This window comes from Podarcis erhardii, assembly GCF_964252035.2.
Source record: "Podarcis erhardii genome assembly, chromosome: 15".
Classification (NCBI taxonomy): domain Eukaryota; kingdom Metazoa; phylum Chordata; class Lepidosauria; order Squamata; family Lacertidae; genus Podarcis; species Podarcis erhardii.
In genome coordinates this window covers 11,292,453-11,313,510 of record NC_138505.1, presented here as the reverse complement: position 1 = coordinate 11,313,510, position 21,058 = coordinate 11,292,453, and the positions used below count along the sequence as shown (strand labels likewise).

General features: G+C 48.3%; 1 protein-coding gene across 3 annotated transcripts; it reads left to right on the top strand.

Moving 5' to 3' along the window:
• The first annotated feature begins 969 nt into the window (after positions 1–969).
• NR1I3 (nuclear receptor subfamily 1 group I member 3) lies at positions 970–20,998 on the top strand. Of its 3 annotated transcripts, none has more exons than XM_081841136.1 (10): positions 970–1,172; positions 1,566–1,656; positions 3,360–3,575; positions 4,394–4,524; positions 10,798–10,994; positions 11,820–12,034; positions 15,503–15,648; positions 16,804–16,920; positions 18,350–18,455; positions 19,609–20,998. In XM_081841136.1, exons 3-10 carry the CDS (start codon positions 3,373–3,375, stop codon positions 19,745–19,747), a joined length of 1,254 nt encoding a protein of 417 aa, XP_081697262.1. In that variant the 5' UTR covers positions 970–1,172; positions 1,566–1,656; positions 3,360–3,372; the 3' UTR covers positions 19,748–20,998. The 3 variants fall into 3 exon arrangements, with proteins under 3 accessions (XP_081697262.1, XP_081697261.1, XP_081697260.1); XM_081841135.1 differs by having other exon boundaries at positions 1,010–1,172; positions 1,566–1,642; positions 18,335–18,455; XM_081841134.1 differs by having other exon boundaries at positions 1,010–1,172; positions 18,335–18,455.
• Positions 20,999–21,058: the final 60 nt, after the last annotated feature.

Genomic DNA, 21,058 nt, shown 5'->3' with positions numbered 1-21,058 from the left:
GTTGATATAACCTAATATAACAAGAGATACTTCATCTTGACCTTTGGTGATGCTGGTACCAGTCTGATCCCAGCCTCTTGTCTCCTGAAAGGCATTCGGGGATATCTTGAGCTCCTCACACCTTGCAGAAAGGTCAGCACATGCAAATTTAGTTGCCTGAGTACAGTCTATTCAGCCCTTGAATGGAGACCATCAAGATAATGTTAGGATAATCTGAAGGGAAAGAGGAGTCGAAAGATAACCAGTTCAGTCACAGCCCACTAGGATGGGAGTCTTTCAAACTCTTAATTTGCAAGATGAGCGAGGTGAGAAATTCGGGGGGGGGGGGACAATGGAAACTGGAATTGCTCATCTTCCCAGGAAGAAAAGCACATAAAGGAACCCTAAAAATGGCTCTCATAGCTCCTAGGACGACTCACTCAGCGCTCACAAGGAATGAACTGAACACACACACTTAAGGACAAGTATACTCTTCTCTCCCCCCCCCCCATTTTCTTACCTTACTATCAATGTGGGTGGTACCAGAGGAGGGGGAGGCAAGCACCCCCCAACAAGAAGCTCACCCCCAACTCCTTCCCCCACTGCTGAGCTCCTGCCAGTAACATAAATTGATATTTTCCCCTTTCACAGAGCTTTAACATGTGGGACACAACTCACCCTCGCCCCTTTTCTTCCCACTCACCCTAGATTTCCCCCCTGCTGCCACCACCGTACATCAGGCTCCAGTACTTGTGTAGCAGCTGTGTGACAGGCCGAACTCCAACAGATGCAGCTACAAAAGCAAGACAGAAGTGGAGCCGGCGGTGCCAGGACCCTGTTTGGAGCACCCACCCACTGACCCCATTTATGATTCCACCCAGCCCTCATTTTTGCTCCCTCTCTTTTTGTATTGGCTCCTAACCTCCCTCACCTTGTGCCCCCCTGGTTTTTCTTGCCTCCGCCCTGCGGACGCCAGCTGTGCATGAGGCCAAAGTACAAATTTCACTTAGCCTTATCAGAATCCAGATCCTTTTCTCTCTCCCCACCGGAGAAACAAACGCCAGTGGGGAGGCAAACAAGAAGTCCGGTGCCGAGTGGCAGCCCTGTGGGAAGACCCTCACCCTCCACCTTCCCAGCTGCCCCCCCTTGTTTACACCCACTCACCAACACACACGCTGCTGGAAACTCAACTGGTAAGCTCGCCTTTATGTGGTGGACATTTTTGGGAGTGGGGTGGCTTTGGAAGAGTGGGGGAAGGCACGGTGAGGAAGAAGAGCAGGACAGGGGGAAAGAGGACCTAGGAAAGGTCAGAGGTCAGGAACAGCTGCTTCTCCCCAAAGCCCCCCTTCCTCAGTACACAACAGGTATATACCAAAAGTAAGTAAGGAAGGTCGGCCGTTTTTGGGAAGAATTGGCAGAATGAACCAGGACCGCAAACGGGGTATGCCTTTTTATTGCTTTCTTCTTCGCAGCTCTTTGTTTTTCTCCTCCAGCCGAGCCAGACACTCAGGAGAGAGTTGCTTTCTTCTCTTGACCTTTCCTTTCCTTTTCTCTCTCTCCCCTCCCTCGTTCTCTTTCCTTTCCAGGTTGCGTAACGGCTGCCCTTTTATCTACACCCAAAGGCGCAGGCGCTTGCAAGGAGCTGGACGTGACATTCGCACAGGTGGTAAACTCAAGGTGCCTTCATGCACATTCATGAGACACTGTAGGTTCTTGGGGCAGCCACAAACACCCCCCAGCTGCCCCAAAGAGGTGTCACTCAATTCCCACTATTGGGGCCGCTGCTTACAGCAAGGATGGGGCACTTCAGGCCTGAGAGTCTTATATGCCCCCTGCTAAGCTTCTCTCGCTGACTCTCGGAACAACCCCCAGGCCACACCCCCTCTTCCTGAGGCCACACCCCTCACCTGCTCCACACCTTCCGTAGTGTTTTCACCTGCCTGTGATGTCTCCTTGAACTCCGGTAATGCCCCTTTACTTGCTTTGAAGTGGGAGAGCACCCTTAACTAGGAACTACAATTCCTAGGATTCTTTGGGATTAAGTCACACAACATGGATTTTAGAAGTGGTGTGGTAGTGCTTTAAATGTATGGTGCAGATATGGCCAAATGGACAAATTTAAGACAATGCCAGGTCTCTTATGGAGCCTGAACACTGCAGAGCCATGTTCGACGAATAGAGAGAGGCATTCAAGAATTCAGAGTTGGCCACATCCGGCCCAAAACCAGGGGCAGCTGGACTGTATGCAGGGCCAGCCTCAGCAACCAGCACCAACTAGGGAAAACCCTCCAAGTGTCCCTATTTTCCAGGGACGTCCCTGATTTAAAGAAGCCATCCCAGTTTCTGATTTGATCCCAGAATGTCCCACTTTTCCTTAGGATGCCTCTATTTTCACTACAGAAATGTTGGAGGGTATGGAGTTATCTGACCCCCGAGCTGTCTGAAGGCAATCCTGTATAGGGAAGTTTTTTTTTTTATAATGTTTACTGTTTTATTTATGTTTTTATATAGGTTGGAAGCTGCCCAGAGTGGCTGGGGCAACCCAATAAGTTGTGTGGGGTATAAATAGTAAGATTATCATTATGGAATGGGACGTCAGATTGACCACCCGTGCCTGTTCTGAGCCCACCTTTTTAAAAAACCAAACCTCTGCATGGCACTCTGAGCAGAACTGGATGGGCTAGTCTAGCCACCATTTTAATGTCCCACAGGGCATTATGGGAAATTAAAATGGTCGGCAGACCCATCGACAGAAGGTGGGCTTCAGTAGAGGGCGCTTTGCCCAGGGCAAACCCTCTCAAACCTTAGTGAAATGTGGGGATATGCTTAATAATAATAATAATAATAATAATAATAATTTATTATTTATACCCCACCCATTTGGCTAGGTTTCCCCAGCCACTCTGGGCAGTTTCCAACACAATATTAAAATACAGTACTGTAATGCATCAAAAGTTAAAAGCTTCCCTAAACAGGACTACCTTCAGATGTCATCTAAAAGTCTGGTAGTTGTTGTTCTCTTTGACATCTGGTGAGAGGGTGTTCCACAGGGCGGGTGCCACCACCGAGAAGGCCCTCTGCCTGATTCCCTGTAACTTGGCTTCTTGCAGTGAGGGAACCGCCAGAAGGCCCTCAGCACTGGACCTCAGTGTCCGGGCTGGACGATGGGGGTGGAGACGCTCCTTCCGGTATATTGGACCGAGGCCATTTAGGGCTTTAAAGGTCAGCACCAACACTTTGAATTGTTCTCCGAAACATACTGGAGTCCACTCCGCTACAATGCAGGAAATGCAGCCATATTCCAAAATGCTTGTTTGGAATTTCAGCCTCAGGCACTGATGTGGGTCTGCCTGTCACCGGTTTTCCTCCCTTCACACCAGGACCGCAGCTCCCATGGCATCGGTGCGTGGCGTCGCCGTGCAGTGCCCCTCCGACGGTGAGAGCAGCTGCAGCGGAGGCAGCCCAGCCACCACTGCCTCCAGTCGCAGCGACACAGACCTCGACGGGGAGGAGAAAACTTGCGCCGTGTGTGGGGACCGGGCCACAGGCTACCATTTCCACGTCATGACCTGCGAAGGCTGCAAGGGTTTCTTTCGGTACAGTTCCCCGTCTTGTTTCCACTCCTCCCCCCACTTCTGTAACCCCACTTCTGAAAATGATCCAGGGGGCATTTTCCCTGCATGCAGAGACTCAATGTTTGGGTTCCCCCCAAATTTTTCGCGACTGAGGTTACTGTGCTTAGAGAGACATTAGTATTTGAGGATGTATTTTAATTGATTGTCTGATATTATGTTAATGTGTTATACATTTGATGTTAGCCGCTCTGAGCCTGGCTTCGGCTGGGGAGGGTGGGATATAAATAAAATTTATTATTATTATTATTATTATTATTATTATTATTATTATTATTATTATTAAAGGTAAAGGGACCCCTGACCATTAGGTCCAGTCGCTCATCTTGCTTTATTGGCCAAGGGAGCCGGCATACAGCTTCCGGGTCATGTGGCCAGCATGACTAAGCCGCTTCTGGCAAACCAGAGCAGCACACGGAAACGCCGTTTACTTTCCCACCGGAGCAGTACCTATTTGTGTGCTTGCACTTTGAGGTGCTTTCGAACTGCTAGGTTGGCAGGAGCTGGGACCGAGCAACATGAGCTCACCCCGTTGTGGGGATTCGAACCGCCGACCTTCTGATCAGCAAGTCCTAGGTTCTGTGGTTTAACCCACAGCACCACCCGCGTCCCCTAGAGAGACATTAGAGAGATGTTTTTGTGTGTAGTCGTCGCTAACATGTGGCATTTATAGGCACACTGTAGTCTACACATTTTTACACACATTAGCTGGCTGCAGAAGTCAGAGAAACGCCCCGGTGCGACTGTGAGGTAATTTCTGTTCCCGCCCCCTTGTCTTGCAGGCGGACTGTCATCAAGGGCATCCAGTTCACGTGCCCCTTCACCCGAAGCTGCGCCATCACCAAAGCCAAGAGGCGGCAGTGCCAGGCGTGCCGCTACCAGAAATGCCTCGTTGCGGGCATGAGGAAAGACAGTAAGTGTGGCTGGCCAGTGTTCTTCCTTGCTTGGTTTTGGCCCCAGGCAATGTCAGCGGCTCCCGGCTGGTTGCCCAGGAAAGTATAAAGGCAAGGAAAAGTTTATTACGGGCCTTTTTTATTTCAAACTTTGCAGAGAGAGGCTATCGAACCCAGCCTCTTGGATAATGGTGTTGTCCCGCGTGATTCTCCACCCCACCCAGTCTCTCCCACTTCCTCATTCGTCACTTCTACGGCTGCCGCTAAATGCCCTCTGTCTTCGAGCATTTTGCTCTCCTACTTTTAAGGCTCGCCAGGTTCTGGGAGATGGAGGGTCTGGAATGCTTTCAAGTGACAATGTGTCAGCCAGCTGCTGTTCTGGCTCCGCTTGCTCCTCCTCTCCCATTACAGTGGTACCTCGGGTTACATATGCTTCAGGTTACATACGCTTCAGGTAACAGACTCTGCTAACCCAGAAATATTACCTCAGGTTAAGAACTTTGCTTCAGGATGAGAACAGAAATTGTGCTCCGGCGGCGCGCCAGCAGCAGGAGGCCCCATTAGCTAAAGTGGTGCTTCAGGTTAAGAACAGTTTCAGGTTAAGAACGGACCTCCGGAACAAATTAAGTACTTAACCCGAGGTACCACTGTATTTCCTAACTTTTCCCCTCATCTGCCTCTGAGCTGTGACCTCCCTCAAACCCCTGTTATAAATCTATACTGTCTTCCTCTTCCTCCTCCCTGCAAGGGTCAGGATGGGGACGTGGTCTGCGGTCTCCACCACTCCTCCTCCTTCTCCGCCCAGTCCCTGACAGGCAAATTACTGTACCAGGCAATGCAGAACCTTTTCAACCTTTTCAATGCAGAAACCATCCTGGTTTCTGATTTGATCCTGGAATGTCCCACTTTCCCTTAGGATGTCCCGATTTTCATTGCAGAAATGTTGGAGGGTATGGAGTTATCCGACCCCAGAGCCATCTGAAGGCAATCCTGTATAGGAATTTTTTAAAAATGTTTTATTATGTTTTTCTGTATGTTGGAAGCTGCCCCAAAGTGGCTGGGGCAACCCAGTAAGATGTGTGGGGTATAAATAAGTAAAATTATCATGATGGAACGGGACACCCCTATTTTCATTGGAGAAATGTTGAAGGGTATGCAACTGGATTTTATTTATTTATTTATCTATTTATTTATTTATTTATTTATTTATTTACTCATTCAGAAAACTTCTACCCTGTTTTATAGGGACTTACAGCAGATTATCACAATTTTCTATATTAAAAAAATCACATTCAAGGCTAGTATCAGGAAAAGAAATCAAGCGACGTCCCTAGGGTGCTTTTGCGTGCAAGGCAAAAAACAAAAACAAAACTCCCACTGAGATCCTCTGAGGCAAAGGAGTGATGTTTAGCAGCTGGGCCTCACTCAGGTCCTCATGGAGGCCTGGCTTTCCCTATTGGCGGTTGCTAGGCAACAGCTCCCATCTGCACCTGTTTGGCCACTGTGAGAAAAGGATCCTGGACTGTGAAGGCCTTTGGCCTGATCCTGCAGTTGGACTGTTACTACTCCTAATCTTATGAATTTGTTAAGTCACTTTCCCCACAGACTGACGCAAAGGGACGTACATTAAAATGGATTCAGAACAAGCGAGTAAAACCCCAACAACACGGCTATACAGATAAAAGGCAGGAGTAACCCCCCCCCATTAAAAGCAGCCCCAGTGCCCCCCCCCCTCAAATGAAAGGCCAAAAGCTTGGGTAAAGAGAAAAGGCTTTGCTTGACATCTAAAAATAGTTAAAGATGGCGTCTGGCGTGCCTCCTTGGGGAGAGCATTCCACAAGCTTATGTTCTTAGGTTCTCCCAGTAAGGTCTTCTGAGGCAAGGAAGTGGGGCCGACACACACACACACACACACACACACACACAGAGAGAGAGAGAGAGAGAGAGAGAGAGAAAACATATGGTTGCCTGGTCGCATCTTTGGACACTGACAGCCCCTCTTGCCACTCCTCCACTCCTGTGGCTGCATAATGAAAAAAACATTAGAATTGATTGAATTCTAAAAATGGCTGATGGTACAGAGGCCAACTGTTCCCTGCCTTACACCCAGGGATGAGGGAGAAATTTGCTTCAGATTGCTTTTAAACGCAAACCCATGTCATTTGCACCTTCTGAAAACTCTAAGGCGTGCGGAACAGAGCCATCCTTAGAAATTTGCGCATCTCTGAATTTTGCATTGCTATGTGTTAAGGGAAAGTGTGCATGTAAATGCATATATTAGTGAAATTAACATGTAAAAATGTGTGTGTGTGTAGAAATATGCTTTGAAAAAAGTCTGTAATAATAATTTGATTATTTACAGATATGCCACCCATCTAACTGGGTTGCACAGAAATGTGTATTTTAGGCTAAATTTTGCACTAAATGCTAATGAATTTTCATGAGGATTCTGAGTAGTAGTAGTAGTAGTAATAATAATAATAATAATAATAATAATAATTTCAAACTGATGTGGAACTCTGGGGAACCAAACTTAAGATTGGAAAAACGACAGAGAGAAACTGAAATTGACACATTCACCAAACCCTAATTACATCCTATGGCCTAAACAAGTTCAGCTGTGGTGGATTTGAATTTTCCTACCAGATCCCATTTGTGATACCCATCCTCCATATATTTGCCTATCAATAGCTATTAGCGTTAATGAAGCTGTCTGGTCAAACGCAAAAGTCATACTAGACCTGGAAGGGGTTGTGGGGAAGAAACAGACTGGATGGCTTCTGCCTTTGTGCCCTGGCTTGTGGAGTTCTTTTTCATTCCTACTACTATATGACCCAGGAAGCCTCTCTCCCTTTCCCCACCCCCCAATTCTTTCGGCCTGGTCCTTTTGTCCTGAACTTAACTACATTCGGCAAGAGAGGTTCCCTGCGTTCTGCAGTAGAATTTCTCTTTGAAGTCCCAAAAATAATCAGATGGCTGCTCCAAGCAGGGCTGCCTCCATTTGTGGGACACTGTCCCATATAGAGAAATGACAGGCAGTCCACTATCTGCACTTTCAGGAAACAGCTGAAGGCATGTTTGTTTTGATAGGCTTTTCCAGCAGGATGGAAAGGTCTCTGGCCTTAGGGGTTCATTTTGTATAGTTTCAAAACTCATCCTTAGTTGTTGTTGTCAATGTTCTGCTTTTAAAGCTATTCCCAGCTGTTTTTCATGGCACGTTTGCAAATCGCCTTGTAAAAGGTGGTTCATAATTTAATAAATAATAGTATAAAAAGACCCCTGCTAAATCAGATTCCCAGCAGATGTAAAATATAACCGGTGGGGGGGGGTCACATTGGTAGCCCTGTCCTTTGTGAATTTGTCCAATCCTCTTTTAAAGCTGTCCAACCTAGTGGCCGTCACTTCCTCTTGCAGATGCAGCTACCACAGTTTGGCTACAGTGCTACCTTGGTTCTCAAACGCAATCCGTTCCGGAAGTCCGTTCGACTTCCAAAACTTTCAGAAACCAAGGCGCGGCTTGCTATCGGTTGCAGGAACTCCCTGCACTCAAGCAGAAGCCGCTTCGGACGTTCGGCTTCCAAAAAAGTTAGAAAACCAGAACACTTACTTCTGGGTTTTCAGCATCCGGGAACCGATTTGTTTGTTAACTAAGCCATTCGGGAACCAAGGTTCCACTGTACTTTCCTTTGCCCGTTCCGGATTTTTCAACATTCAGGCTTCATAGTTTGTCCCCGAGTTTAAATATTATGAGAGAGACCTCTCTGTCCATCCTCACCACCCCCACCAAGCCTTGTTTCACACACACCCCTGTCGTGCCTGCTCTTCCTTGCCTATTCTTGAAACCAAAAAGTCCCCAGTTTCTCCAGCCCCTTGTTGATTATTTTGGTGGTCCTTTCGGGAAACTTCCCAGCTCTATAATGATAGCAACAACATTCATACACACACACACACACACACACAGAGAGAGAGAGAGAGAGAGAGAGAGAGAGAGAGACGTAAACAGCACAAGATGGGCCCTCTCAAAGGATCTTTCAGTGTCATCCTGAGCAGAAGAAGCCTTCAGCTTGTTTGCTTCTGCAAAGCCATCCTCAGTAAAGAAGAAGGATTGGAAGCAGCTGTAGGGTTGTGCGGAGAGGGAGGGGTGAGGAGGAGGAGGAGGCTGTCAGCAAAGCCGCATCCTCTCTCCAGGGAACGATACACTGCGCTGGAAAGCAGGGTGGATTTGAGGCCGCCCAGCCAGCTTTTCCTCCGCATCGACTGGCCCAAAGGGTCAGATTTCATTAAAAGAAACGCCAGAGAGGAGCAAGAATAGAGTCATCTCCCTCCTCCAGCTGCAAAAGCAAGACACTTAAAAGCAAAAAAGATCTTCTGAGAGCAGGCTGGCAGCCAAACCAATAACAAAACAAAACGGGCCTCTGCCTGAGCACAGATTAATCTGATGGGGGCAGTGGGGTGGGATGAGGTGTGTGTGTGGGCAGACAATAATCTGGTCCAGGATGAATCCTGCTGCACACCCCGGGGCTTTGTGGAGAGAGGAAGGAGAGAGGAGCATCAGCGCTGTGCGAGAGACTGTCAGAGGGTGATGCATTGCAGTCTCCTTACACAAGAGGGTGTTCCGCGCTGCAGTCGGACTGTGATGTAGCCGTGGGCACACACACGTCGTCGTTGTGTGCGTGTGTGTTTTAAGAAAAGAAATACCGCCTCGATCTGCCCGCAAACAGCTTCGGATTGCACCTGACCCTCTCTGCAGAAATCCATTAAGGAGCTTCTAGCGAGAGGCACCCCCTGTAAAGTGAATCGAGAAGGGGGGGGTTGCTGCAAATCAATTGGGGTTTCTCTCTGCAGAATCTTAAGCAAGTTCAGCTGGACACTGACAGTGGGGGAAGAAAGAAGGCAGCATTGCAAAGAGGCCGATAGAGCGGCAAAACCTTTCTGACAGTGTTGTGCCCTGCCTGCCACAGGCGGCTGACCCCCAAGCCCAGGGATGATGCAACAGGGCCTAATTTGGACAGTGGCGAAGCCCATGGGGGTTTCCAGAGCTACAACTCAGCCATGGAATGCGTAATACAGTGGTACCTCAGGTTACAGACGCTTCAGGTTACATATGCTTCAGGTTACAGACTCCGCTAACCCAGAAATAGTGCTTCAGGTTAAGAACTTTGCTTCAGGATGAGAACAGAAATTGTGCTCCGGCGGCACGGCGGCAGCAGGAGGCCCCATTAGCTAAAGTGGTGCTTCAGGTTAAGAACAGTTTCAGGTTAAGAACGGACCTTCGGAACGAATTAAGTACTTAACCCGAGGTACCACTGTATTAATAATAATGGAGAGTGTGTAATAACAGAGTCGGCATGGCGCCGTGGTTAGGAGCTGGGGTAGGGAACCACCGGCCAGGGGCAAATTGTGGCCCTCCACGCCTCTCTGTCTGGCCCTCAGGATGCTCCCAGACTACACATTTAATCACAGGAAGCTACTGGAGTCGTCCCTAAAGTGTGTACAGGAATGCATTTTACTAGGGAACTTTGCAAAAAAAAAAGTATATAGGGCAAACATCCATATAAACATGTGTCTGTTAGGAGAAATTTGCACTAAAATGCTGGTGAATTTTCCTGAGGACTTAAAAAAAACCCCACACACTGCTATGGAAATGTGGAGAACTGTACTTGAAACTGGGAAAATGAGAAACTGAGAGAAACCAAACGCGTCCCACTCGCTCAGGGATGGAAGGATCCGTTCATTCCGATTCTCTCTGTTTTCTCATTTTTCCCGTTTTAAATTCCGTTTGCCACATTTTGCAGCAATTTGCGGGGTTTGTTTGTTTGTTTAAATTCTCATGAATATTCACCAGCATTTTAGTGCAAATGTCTCCCAACGCGCACGTATTTATATGGAGTTTTGATTAACGTACACATCTTTGCCAGCAATTCCCCCTAATATAATGTTTTTGTGCGTGTGCCATTTTCACCAATATATTCATGCTTCCTTTCACCTAATAGATCCATTTTTTGGTTGATAACCCGCGTAGTAAAATTCAGTAAAATAGTAAAATTCAGGGAAGTGTGAATTTCAGAGGATGGCTGTGTTATGGTCCATTCGGAAAGTGTAGATTGGAAAGATTCGGCTTCAGAGGAGACGTTAATCAAATCCCTCCGTCACCCCTATACCCACCCTTACTGGTGGAGCGTTTGGTTTATCAGGTCCCTGGTAGCTCCCTGCCCAAGGTCCGCACTCAGCTTGGCAGCAGGGTCCACAAAGCTTCTCCTTTGAGCACTGCTTCCTTTTCGTTTCTGACACAGTGATAATGTCAGAGGAAGCTTTGCATGTGCGGCGTGCGCTGAGGTGGCAGAAGAAGCACCAAGGACAGAGTCTGGCCTCAGTGGAGCCACCGGAGGAAAGCAGCCTCACAGAAGAGCAGGAACAACTGATTGAACTCCTCACCGAAGCCCACAAGAAAACCTTTGACTCCAGCTTCTCTCAGTTCAACCACTACCAGGTGAGCTTTGCAGGAGTTCCAGACGGGTTGTTTCAGGAATGAGGGGGGAGGAACACCCTGTGGCCCCCAGGTTCTGCTGCTGTTGGACCCCAGCTCCCAGCCAGTCTGGCCAATGGTCAGGGGTGATGGGAACTGGAGCTCAGCGTCTTCTAGAGAGGGGTCCCTCATCCCTGAATTGATTAATGTACCAGGAGAGACCTACACGATGCTTTGCAGATGTTGCTGGAAATAAAATATCACCGGTCCTAAAATATCTACAGTGGTACCTCAGGTTACAGATGCTTCAGGTTACAGACTCTGCTAACCCAGAAATAGTACCTCAGGTTAGGAACGTTGCTTCAGGATGAGAACAGAAACTGCGTGGCGGCAGCAGGAGGCCCCATTAGCTAAAGTGGTACCTCAGGTTAAGAACAGTTTCAGGTTAAGAACGGACCTCCAGAACGAATTAAGTTCTTAACCCGAGGTTAGCCCTGTGGAACGCCCTCCCATCAGATGTCAAGGAGATAAAGAACTACACAACTTTTAGAAGACATCTGAAGGCAGCCCTGTATAGGGAAGTTTTGATGTTTTACTGTGGCTTCACTGTGGGGCAACCCGGTCAGATGGGTGGCGTTAAATAAACAAACAAATAAACAAATAATGATCCTTAACTCACTGCGATTGATCAGGCGAATGGCTGCTTGACCAGTTTTCATGCATTTCTCATGAGGACTAGATGCTTAGGATCAGAGGTTGGTGGGAGAAAGAAAGCAAGCTGAGATGGTCTTGGGGTTCAATGAGGGGAAATTTATTGTGAGCCCCACTTAACCAGCGTCTCCCCTCCAGCCAGCGGTGCGTCTCTACATCCACAGCCAGAGATCTCAAAGCCCCCAGGATGCTGCCGTCCCTCCCATGTGTCCCTACAGTCCTCAAGACCACATGGAGAGCTTTCCGGAGGAGGTCCTCCCCGATGTCTTCAACCTCTTGCCGCTCTTTGCCGACATCAGCACCTACATGATCCAGCAAGTGATCCAGTTTGCCAAGGCCATACCATCTTTCAGGTGAGCGCCTTGCTCTGAATCAAAGGGTCTTTATTCACCCCCTGCAAAGTCCTATCGTCCTCCGGGAGTCAATAAAGGTAAAGGGACCCCTGACCATTAGGTCCAGTCGTGGCCAACTCTGGGGTTGCGGCGCTCATCTCGCTTTATTAGCCGAGGGAGCCAGCGTACAGCTTCCGGGTACAGGTTCCGGGTCACCTGCCAGAGCGGTACCTATTTATCTACTTGCACTTTGACGTGCTTTCGAACTGCTAGGTTGGCAGGAGCAGGGACCGAGCAACCGCAGCTCACCCCGTTGCGGGGATTCGAACCGCTGACCTTCTGATTGGCAAGTCCTAGGCTTTATGGTTTAACCCACAGCGCCACCCGCGTCCCTCCAGGAGTCAGTATGTGACTACTAATGGGGAACTCTGATCTAAATTAAGGAAGCTTCCAGACTGTTGCTTTTTTCGTGCGGGAGATTCAATCACATATGGACATATTTAGGTCATATGATTAAAGTCGCTCCTGTGCATCAGACCTGCTTCATTCCCCCCCCCCCCAAAAAAAATCCTTCTCGTTTTTTGCAATAAGAAAAAGCATTGCAGAAACATGCTGGAAAGTGTAGGGAGGCAATTGCTTGACGCAATGTTGTCTGAACTCTCCACGAAGGTTGTGCAAACAGATCAGGGTGGGTGCTCAATAAACCAGTCACCCAGAGGTGACCTCTGTCCCATGTTGCCTGCTGATAACTCATAGGTGATGAATGCCGAAAAAGTGTGTGTAAGGCAGGCGGCTCCGCTGTAAGACAATGAAATTAATCTAAAACTAATTATCAATTAATTATGGAACTGATTTTAAAAGGTTTGAGGTAAGGATCAGTTACTGGAGGGCGTTCCCTGTCTTGGGGAAGGGGAAAGAGGTTGTTTATAGCTCAGCAGTCAGTGATTGATGGCTTGAATAATGGATACAGGGGGATTTATAATAAACAACAAAATACTGGGGGGGGGGAATGTTTGTTTGCTACTGTGTTATGCATTTTTGGGTTTTCACATTGTAAACCACCCTGTGATCCTTGGATGAAGGGCGGTATAGAAATTTAATAAATACAGTTGTACCTCTGGTTGCGAACGGGATCCATTCCGGAGCCCTGTTCACAACATGAGCAGAACGCAACCCGTGTCTGCGCGTGCGTAGGTCGCGATTTGCCGCTTCTGCGCATGCACGTGATGTCATTTTGAGTGACTGTGCATGTGCGAGCAGCAAAACACGGAAGTAACCCGTTCCGTTACTTCCGGGTCACCGTGGGACGTATCCTGAAAGAACGTAACCTGAACTGAACTTAACAAGAGGTATGATTCTAATAGAATCTTTAAAAGCAGAGACATCATCTTGCCAACAAAGGTCCATATAGTTAAAGCTATGGTTTTCCCAGTAGTGATGTATGGAAGTGAGAGCTGGACCATAAAGAAGGCTGACCGCCGAAGAATTGATGCTTTTGAATTATGTTGCTGGAGGAGACTCTTGAGAGTCCCATGGACTGCAAGAAGATCAAACCTATCCATTCTGAAGGAAATCAGCCCTGAGTGCTCACTGGAAGGACAGATCCTGAAGCTGAGACTCCAATACTTTGGCCACCTCATGAGAAGAGAAGACTCCCTGGAAAAGACCCTGATGTTGGGAAAGATGGAGGGCACAAGGAGAAGAGGACAACAGAGGACGAGATGGTGGGACAGTGGTTTCGAAGATACAAACATGAGTTTGACCAAACCGCCGGAGGCAGTGGAAGACAGGAGTGTCTGGCGTGCTTTGGTCCATGGGGTCACAAAGAGTAGGACACGACTAAACGACTAAACAACAACAACAAAAGTCTGCTTTTCATGTGCTCAGAGTATTTCACGCACGACAGGAGTGCCTGGCGTGCTCTGGTCCAGAGGGTCACAAAGAGTCGGACACAACTAAACGACTAAACAACAACAACATGACTGTAATAAAATAATAATAGTTTCCCCACCATCCTCAGCCAGTCCCCACCTGCCCTGCCTTCTTGCTTTCATCTAGAACTGAGTTCTGCCTACCAGAACCTGGTGCAAAATAGCCACTCTGTGAACAGGGTGCCTCTGAGCATATGTTATAGATAAGTAGCCGTGTTGGTCTGCCATAGTTAAAACAAAGTAAAAAAATTCCTTCCAGTAGCACCTTAAAGACCAACTAAGTTAGTTCTAGGTATGAGCTTTCGTGTGCATGCACACTTCTTCAGATACACAGAAGTGTATCTGAAGAAGTGTGCATGCACACAAAAGCTCATACCTAGAACTAACTTAGTTGGTCTTTAAGGTGCTACTGGAAGGAATTTTTTTATTTTGTTCTGAGCACATGCTCAGTCCCAGTTACAAGAAAGGAGATTCCAACTAAATACTGTATCAGGAAGAACTTTCTGACAGTAAGAGCTCTTTGCCAGTGGAACGGACTCCCTCAAGAAGTGGTGGGCTCTCCTTCCTTGGAGGTTCTTGAGAAGAGGCTGGATGGTCATCTGTCGTGGATGCTTTAGCTGAGGTTCCTGCATGCAGGGGGTTGGACTTAGGTGACCCTTGGTGTCCCTTCCAACTCTACAGTTCTGTGGTTAGAACTTTCCAAAACAGTCTGCAGACCAAAATGCAGCTGGCCTTTGAAATTTGCACTTCTCCAAGTTTTGCAACACAGTTCTCCTGCCAAGTCACATGTACGAAAAGCCTGACCTTAAAGGTTTAATAAATCGAGCTTTAAAAAAAAGGGGGGGGGGAATGCAACAGGCAAAAATGCATTCTGTTAGGAAAAATTGCTCTGCAACATTATGTACAGTCATCCCTCATGTTACATCCGCTTTATATTTAATTAATATTTAATGTTGTATTGTTTTTAACACTTGATTGGGAGCCGCCCAGAGTGGCTGGGGAAACTCAGCCAGATGGGCAGGGTATAAATAATAAATTGTTATTATTATTATTCATGTTACATTCTTTCAGGCTACATCCCGCGGCAACCTGGAAGTACCGGAAAGGGTTACTTCCGGGTTTCACCGCTCGCACATGCGCAGAGGCTCAAAATGATGTCACGCGCATGTGCAGAAGCAGAGAATTGCAACCCGGGCATGTGCAGATGCGTCGCTGCGGGTTGCGTTCTTTTAATGTTGCAAACGGGCCTCTGGAACGGATCCCATTCGCAACCAGATGTACCACTGTATATGAGGCAAAATTGCATACAAACACTTATATTAGGAGAAGTTTGCACCGTTGTTATAATTTTGCAATACTGATGCAGAAATGTGGAGGACGTTGGAAGGACGAGAAACTGAGAGAAACCAGAACTGACAGATGAACCTCTAAGTCAAGGGTGATGGAGTTCAACAACATCTAGAGGGTCACAAGGTTCCCACCTCAAGGCTAAGGATTGGTTCAGAAACTTTGAGCCTGTCTTACTGCTTAACATGTTTTTTCTCTCTCCCCCAACCAGAAGTTTGCCAATCGATGATCAAATCTCACTCCTCAAAGGCGCCACCCTGGAGATCTGTCAGATCCGGTTCAACACAGTCTTCAATGAGGAGACCAAAGCTTGGGAATGCGGCCAACACTGCTACACCATCCAAGATGGCGCCCTGAGTAAGTCACAGGAAGTCTGGAGAGTCCCACAGCTGCCATGGGACTGGGAGCAGGACACTGTTCATGGGCTCTCTCAGGCTTGACTATAAGAGCGCCCTGCTGGATTAGGGCCACCGTCCAACCTGTCTAGCATCGTGTTCTCACACTGGCCAACCAGATCCCTAATGAAAGCCCACAAATGAGATCTGAGTGGAAAAGCACTCTCCTCACTTGTGATTCCCCTCCTTTGGTATCCTGAGGCAGGCCACCTTCCAAGCATGGAGACAGGACACAGTCATCATCATCATGGCTAGTAGACATTGATAGCTTCTTCCTCCATGGATATGTTCAATTGTTTTGCAAAACCATCCAAGTTGGTGGCTGTCACTGTGGGCCACGACTGGCCCAGCCCATTAGCATTTTTTAAACTTCCAAATCTCAATTTCCTAGCCTCTTTGCTAATTGTACAAAGGAAAGCTGTCTTGTTTTGCAGTTTCCAGGCGCTAGTACTTCCATAAATTTAGTATTCAGTCTGTACAATCCAGTTGTTAGCATTCCCACCAAACAGAATGTATGGAGCACAATTTATGGCTGCCGTGATTATGCTTCCTGGGCAAGGCTAGAGAGATTACCCTGTAAGCAGCAGTGTGGGTAGATGAATTCATGGAGAATTCACATGAGCTATTGTTTTTTGTTTGTTATTATGCTATGCATTTTTGTGTTTTTATATTGGAAACTGTCTTGCAATCCTCTGATGAAGGGCGGTCTAGAAATACTACTACTACTGCTGCTGCTGCTGCTGCTACTGCTACTACTACTAATACGCTCCTGTTTTTTGAGGCAAATGATGCAAAGTGGGAACAAGAGCCCTTTTGGGGTGCTGAATTCCTTCCTGGGTTCTTTCCTGACCTGGTTGCCTTCTGGAACCAATTTTGCTCATGGGGTTCATACAACCAATCTAGCAAGAGACCCATAATTGGATTACGTTGTGTGAATGCTCCCTCCTGTGGTCAGAGGGAAGTATTTAGCACAGCAGAGGATCCTGGAGGGGCCAGTCCTGTGACCTCAGATTGGTTCCTACTGTGGGCAAACTGTTCCACTATGCTACATGCCATAAGCATCACAGGCCCACAATACACAGAGACCCACTTTATCAACATCCCTGTCTTCCTCCAGCTGGATTCCAGCAGGTCTACCTGGAGCCATTGCTGAAGTTCCACATCAGCTTGAAGAAGCTGAGGCTGCACGAGGCTGAATACGTTCTGCTCCAAGCCCTGGTGTTGTTCTACCCGGGTAAGTCCTCCGCATCCCAGTAGTGGCAGACAGCACCATCGCCACCCTTTCTAAAAAGCAGGAGGTTTCCACGCCTGCTCGGTTAGAGTATTGGACTAAGACCTGGCAGGTGAAAAGGTAAAGGGACCCCTGACCATTAGGTCCAGTTGTGACCGCCTCTGGGGTTGCGGCGCTCATCTCACTTTATTGGCCAAGGGAGCCGGCGTACAGCTTCCGGGTCATGTGGCCAGCATGACTAAGCCGCTTCTGGCAAACCAGAGCAGCACACGGAAACGCCGTTTACCTTCCCGCTGGAGTGGTACCTATTTATCTACTTGCACTTTGACGTGCTTTCGAACTGCTAGGTTGGCAGGAGCAGGGACCGAGCAAGGGGAGCTCACCCCCTCGCGGGGATTCGAACCGCCAACCTTCTGATCGGCAAGTCCTAGGCTCTGTGGTTTAACCCACAGCGCCACCCGCATCCCTCCAAGACCTGGCAGACCAAGGTTCAAATCCCCACTCAGTCAGGAAGCTCACTGGGTGACCTAGTCACAGCCTCTCAGCCTGGCCTGCCTCACAGGGTTGTTCAGAGGACAACAATAGAACCGTATATGCCACCTAGAGCTTGTTGGAAGGAGAGGTGGAATAAAAAATGCCTGTCTGTATGCGGGTGTGCTTATATATCCGTGATTAAAAATAAATAAATATTTTTTGTTAACCGCAGTATCATACAGGCAACGGCCAGTCAATACACGTCCCATTGGTGTGTGACCGCACCAAACCTGGAAGTGTCTTTAAAAATGGCCCTAAAAGAGCCCAGAAAAGGGGGAAAGGCGCTTAGCAATCCTACAAGCCTTTGCAAGTGCAATCCCATGAGCCTTTGCACTGACTGTTGAGGCCCGTGGAGAATTGGGAGTTTGAGCGAGGAGGTTGGGAGGGAGCGATGGGGGTGTTTGCAGGCTTCCCCAATGGTGTTCCCAATATACGTAGTTTCAGTTAAACGTGGTGCCTCGTTACATAACCCCTTAATAAATGGGGAGTGGCCTGTATCTCTTATTCCCGTGATTATTCCCGTTTCCAGAGAAAACGTGGGTGAAGTGCTGTTTGCTCATATATGCGTGTGTGTGTGTGTGTGCGCGCGCACGTGCGTGCGTGCGCACTCACGCACACACACACACACACACAGAGAGAGCACAGTATGTCGACCTCATTCTTTATGTCAAGAAGTCCGGCATTTCCAGACAAGGGCCTCTGGGTGCATGCAGAGTACATCTTCCTCAAGAGGGGGACGTTTTTCTATGTGCCTCTGAGCATGCACTAAGTAGCAACCCATTTGGGTGGGTGGGTTGTTTTTTGCCAGCGCTCCCGTTGGGTAAGAGGGGAATTCCTCACCCTTTGCCCCATATCTCCTCTGCCTTGTCTCTCACTGCCCAAGCCTGCGACTTTGCAGACCACATGGACGTCACGCAGCGAGAAGTGATTGACCAGACCCAAGAGAAAATCGCTCTGACTTTAAAAAACTACATTGACCAGCGACATGCTCTGCCCGAAGGGAGGTGAGCAGGGAAAGTGCTTTGTGGCGGCGGGGGGGGGGGTGGGTGCTCTCTACAAGGGGTGGGGAACCTGTGGCCATCCCGATGTTGCTTGGGGGCTTCCAGACGGGTTCTTTATTTTGCAAATGTGATCGTTTTCTTGCAACCGATATGCAACTGACCACATTCCCTGGTTTTTAGGATTGCCATGGGTGTTCTGCTGTAGTCAGTTTTTCACAGAACATTTCTGTTACATATTTTCTGACCTGTCCCAACAGTTACTACTTCTCCACTCTCTCACAAACCCAACTTTCCAGCCCCTAGTTATCGTGCAATGGGCAAAATGAAGGTTTGTGCCGTTTGTGTGTTTGTGCTGCAATTCCCAGAGTGGTTTACCAATCAATCCATCTTCCCAGGGGACTCTGGGAACTGTAGTTCTGTGAGAGGAATAGGGGTCCCTGAACAACTCTCAGCACCATAGGAGCCAACTCCTAGGGGCTGAGGTCCCTTCGCCCCCCCCCCAATAAAACATTTGAAGGGGCCGCCCACCCAAAGTTGGCAGGTGTTGCCATTCAAATGGTGTGTGTGCATCACGTTCTGTGATTGATTTTGTAGGGTGTGACTTATCTGGGGCCCTCCCCATATTTTATTCAAGTTGGCACCCCTGCTCAGCACAAACTACATTTCCCAGGATTCTTTGGAGGAAGCCATGATGTCTTAAAGTGGTATGATACTGCTTTAAATGTACAGTGTGGATGGAGGCCTTAGTCTTTTAAGATCCCTTCAGCAGCCTTTGCTTCCCCCAATGAATCCTGGGAACTGTGGCTTTTTAAGGGTGTTGAGAATTGTTAGGAGACCCCCTATTCCCCTCACAGGGCTACAATTCCCAGAGTTCCCTGGGAAGAGGAATGGATATTGTTAAATCCCTCTGGGAACTGGAGCTCTGCGAGGGGGTCTCCTAAACAACTCTGAGCGCCCTTAGCAAGTTAACGGTCCCCAGGGTGACTGGGGGGGAAGCCGTAGCTGCTTAAAGCAACCTAACTTGAATGTGTGGTGCTGATGGGGTCCTAGGCAAGGAGCCAAGGGAAATTTGGTGTGTGTAATAGAGAGCACCCACTCAAACGATCAGGAACGGCAAGGACTGATGGCTGCCTCCTTCTCCCTTCCACTTCTCCAGGTTCCTCTACGCCAAACTTCTCTTGTTGTTGACAGAGCTGAGGACGCTGAAAGTCGAAAATACGCGGCAGATCCTCCATATCCACGACACCCAGGACCTCACCACCATGACGCCACTGCTTTCGGAAATTATCAGCTGAAAGCTTGCACCAGGAGAGTGCTGCATCTTTCGTTCACGTTTTGCTTCCGGTGTAAAATGGAACATATGTGCTGGAAGACCGGATCCAGAAGTTTTCCAAGACTTCCCTCGAGATCCAGTAGTTTTAGGGATCTGCTGGAAAGCCAGGCTTTGCTCCCTTCTGCTGCTACCCTGAGCAAGGGCTGGTTACTTTTGCAGACCTGTAGTCTCTTCCCCCTCCATCTGCTGCAAACCCATATTTCCCGTCCCCCGCTCCCCCACAAACAATCTAATCTTCCTTCCACAGCTAATCCAATAGCAGCCAACTCTGTTCCTCCCATCCTCACCCCCAAGCTGATCCTGGCTTAGCCAAGCATCATCATGAGCCTCCTTGCAGCCAACCTTGTCTGATCCACTGATCCTCTCTAAGCTCCCTCTGCGCTGCCCCTCAAAACCCTCTTTAGGCTTCTGAGATCGTGAAAGCAAAGCCCGGCTTCCAGGGCCCCGCCCCCAGACAGAGAGAATTTCAGGGCAGCTTTTGCATATCAAGCTGGTATCCTGTGGGATGAAAAGAGCTCCCCCAAAAAAGTGATGGCATATTTGTGTGTGTGTGTTTGTTTGTTTTAATGTGTTTATTTACAGCTTGAGAAGGATTTCCGGGGGCACATCAAATGCAAGGCCAGGGCCAGAACAGAATCAGTACAGGCACCTAAACGCAGCAGGCTTCAGAGTATGGAAAGCTATCTTGTCCCCCCTACTCTGCCCCTAGACTCTTTCGGCAGCACTTTAAAAATGAGGCAGTGCCATTTTTGCTGCAGCACACACTTTTCCGAGTGACTTTCGAGTAAGAAAATGTGATGATGATAATAATTTATTACTTATGCCCTACCCATGTGACTGGGTTGCCCCAGTGACTCTGGGTGGCTTCCAACAGAATAAGCACAACAAAACATCGGACATTAAAAACTTCCCGATACAGGGTTGCCTTCCAATGTCTTCTGAAAGTCGTATCGTTATTTATCTCCTTGACATCTGATGGGAGGGCGTTCCACAGGGTGGGCGCCACTACCGAGAAGGCCCACTGCCTGGTTCCCTGTAACGGCACTTCTAGCAGTGAGGGAACTACCAGAAGGCCCTCAAGCTAGCCAGAATTAGTTACTAATAGACAGCGCACAAGAGGCTTCCAGCTAGCTCTTTGTGAGATTTCTTCAGGGGCAAGTGAATTGAACTGCAGCTCAAAGGCTTGAAGCCTTGATAAAATTTGCTCCTAGTACACCTTTGAGGTCTCCTGTTTTTTTCCTTCATTCCTAGGCTGAGCTCTTCCAACACCCCC

Bases quoted from the DNA above. Each gene is read 5' to 3' on its own strand.
- NR1I3 (XM_081841135.1), top strand. From the start codon at position 3,373: ATGGCATCGGTGCGTGGCGTCGCCGTGCAGTGCCCCTCCGACGGTGAG. The intron at 12,035-15,502 runs GTGAGCGCCTTG...TCCCCCAACCAG, and splicing joins AAGGCCATACCATCTTTCAG to AAGTTTGCCAATCGATGATC. The intron at 18,456-19,608 runs GTGAGCAGGGAA...CCACTTCTCCAG, and splicing joins CATGCTCTGCCCGAAGGGAG to GTTCCTCTACGCCAAACTTC.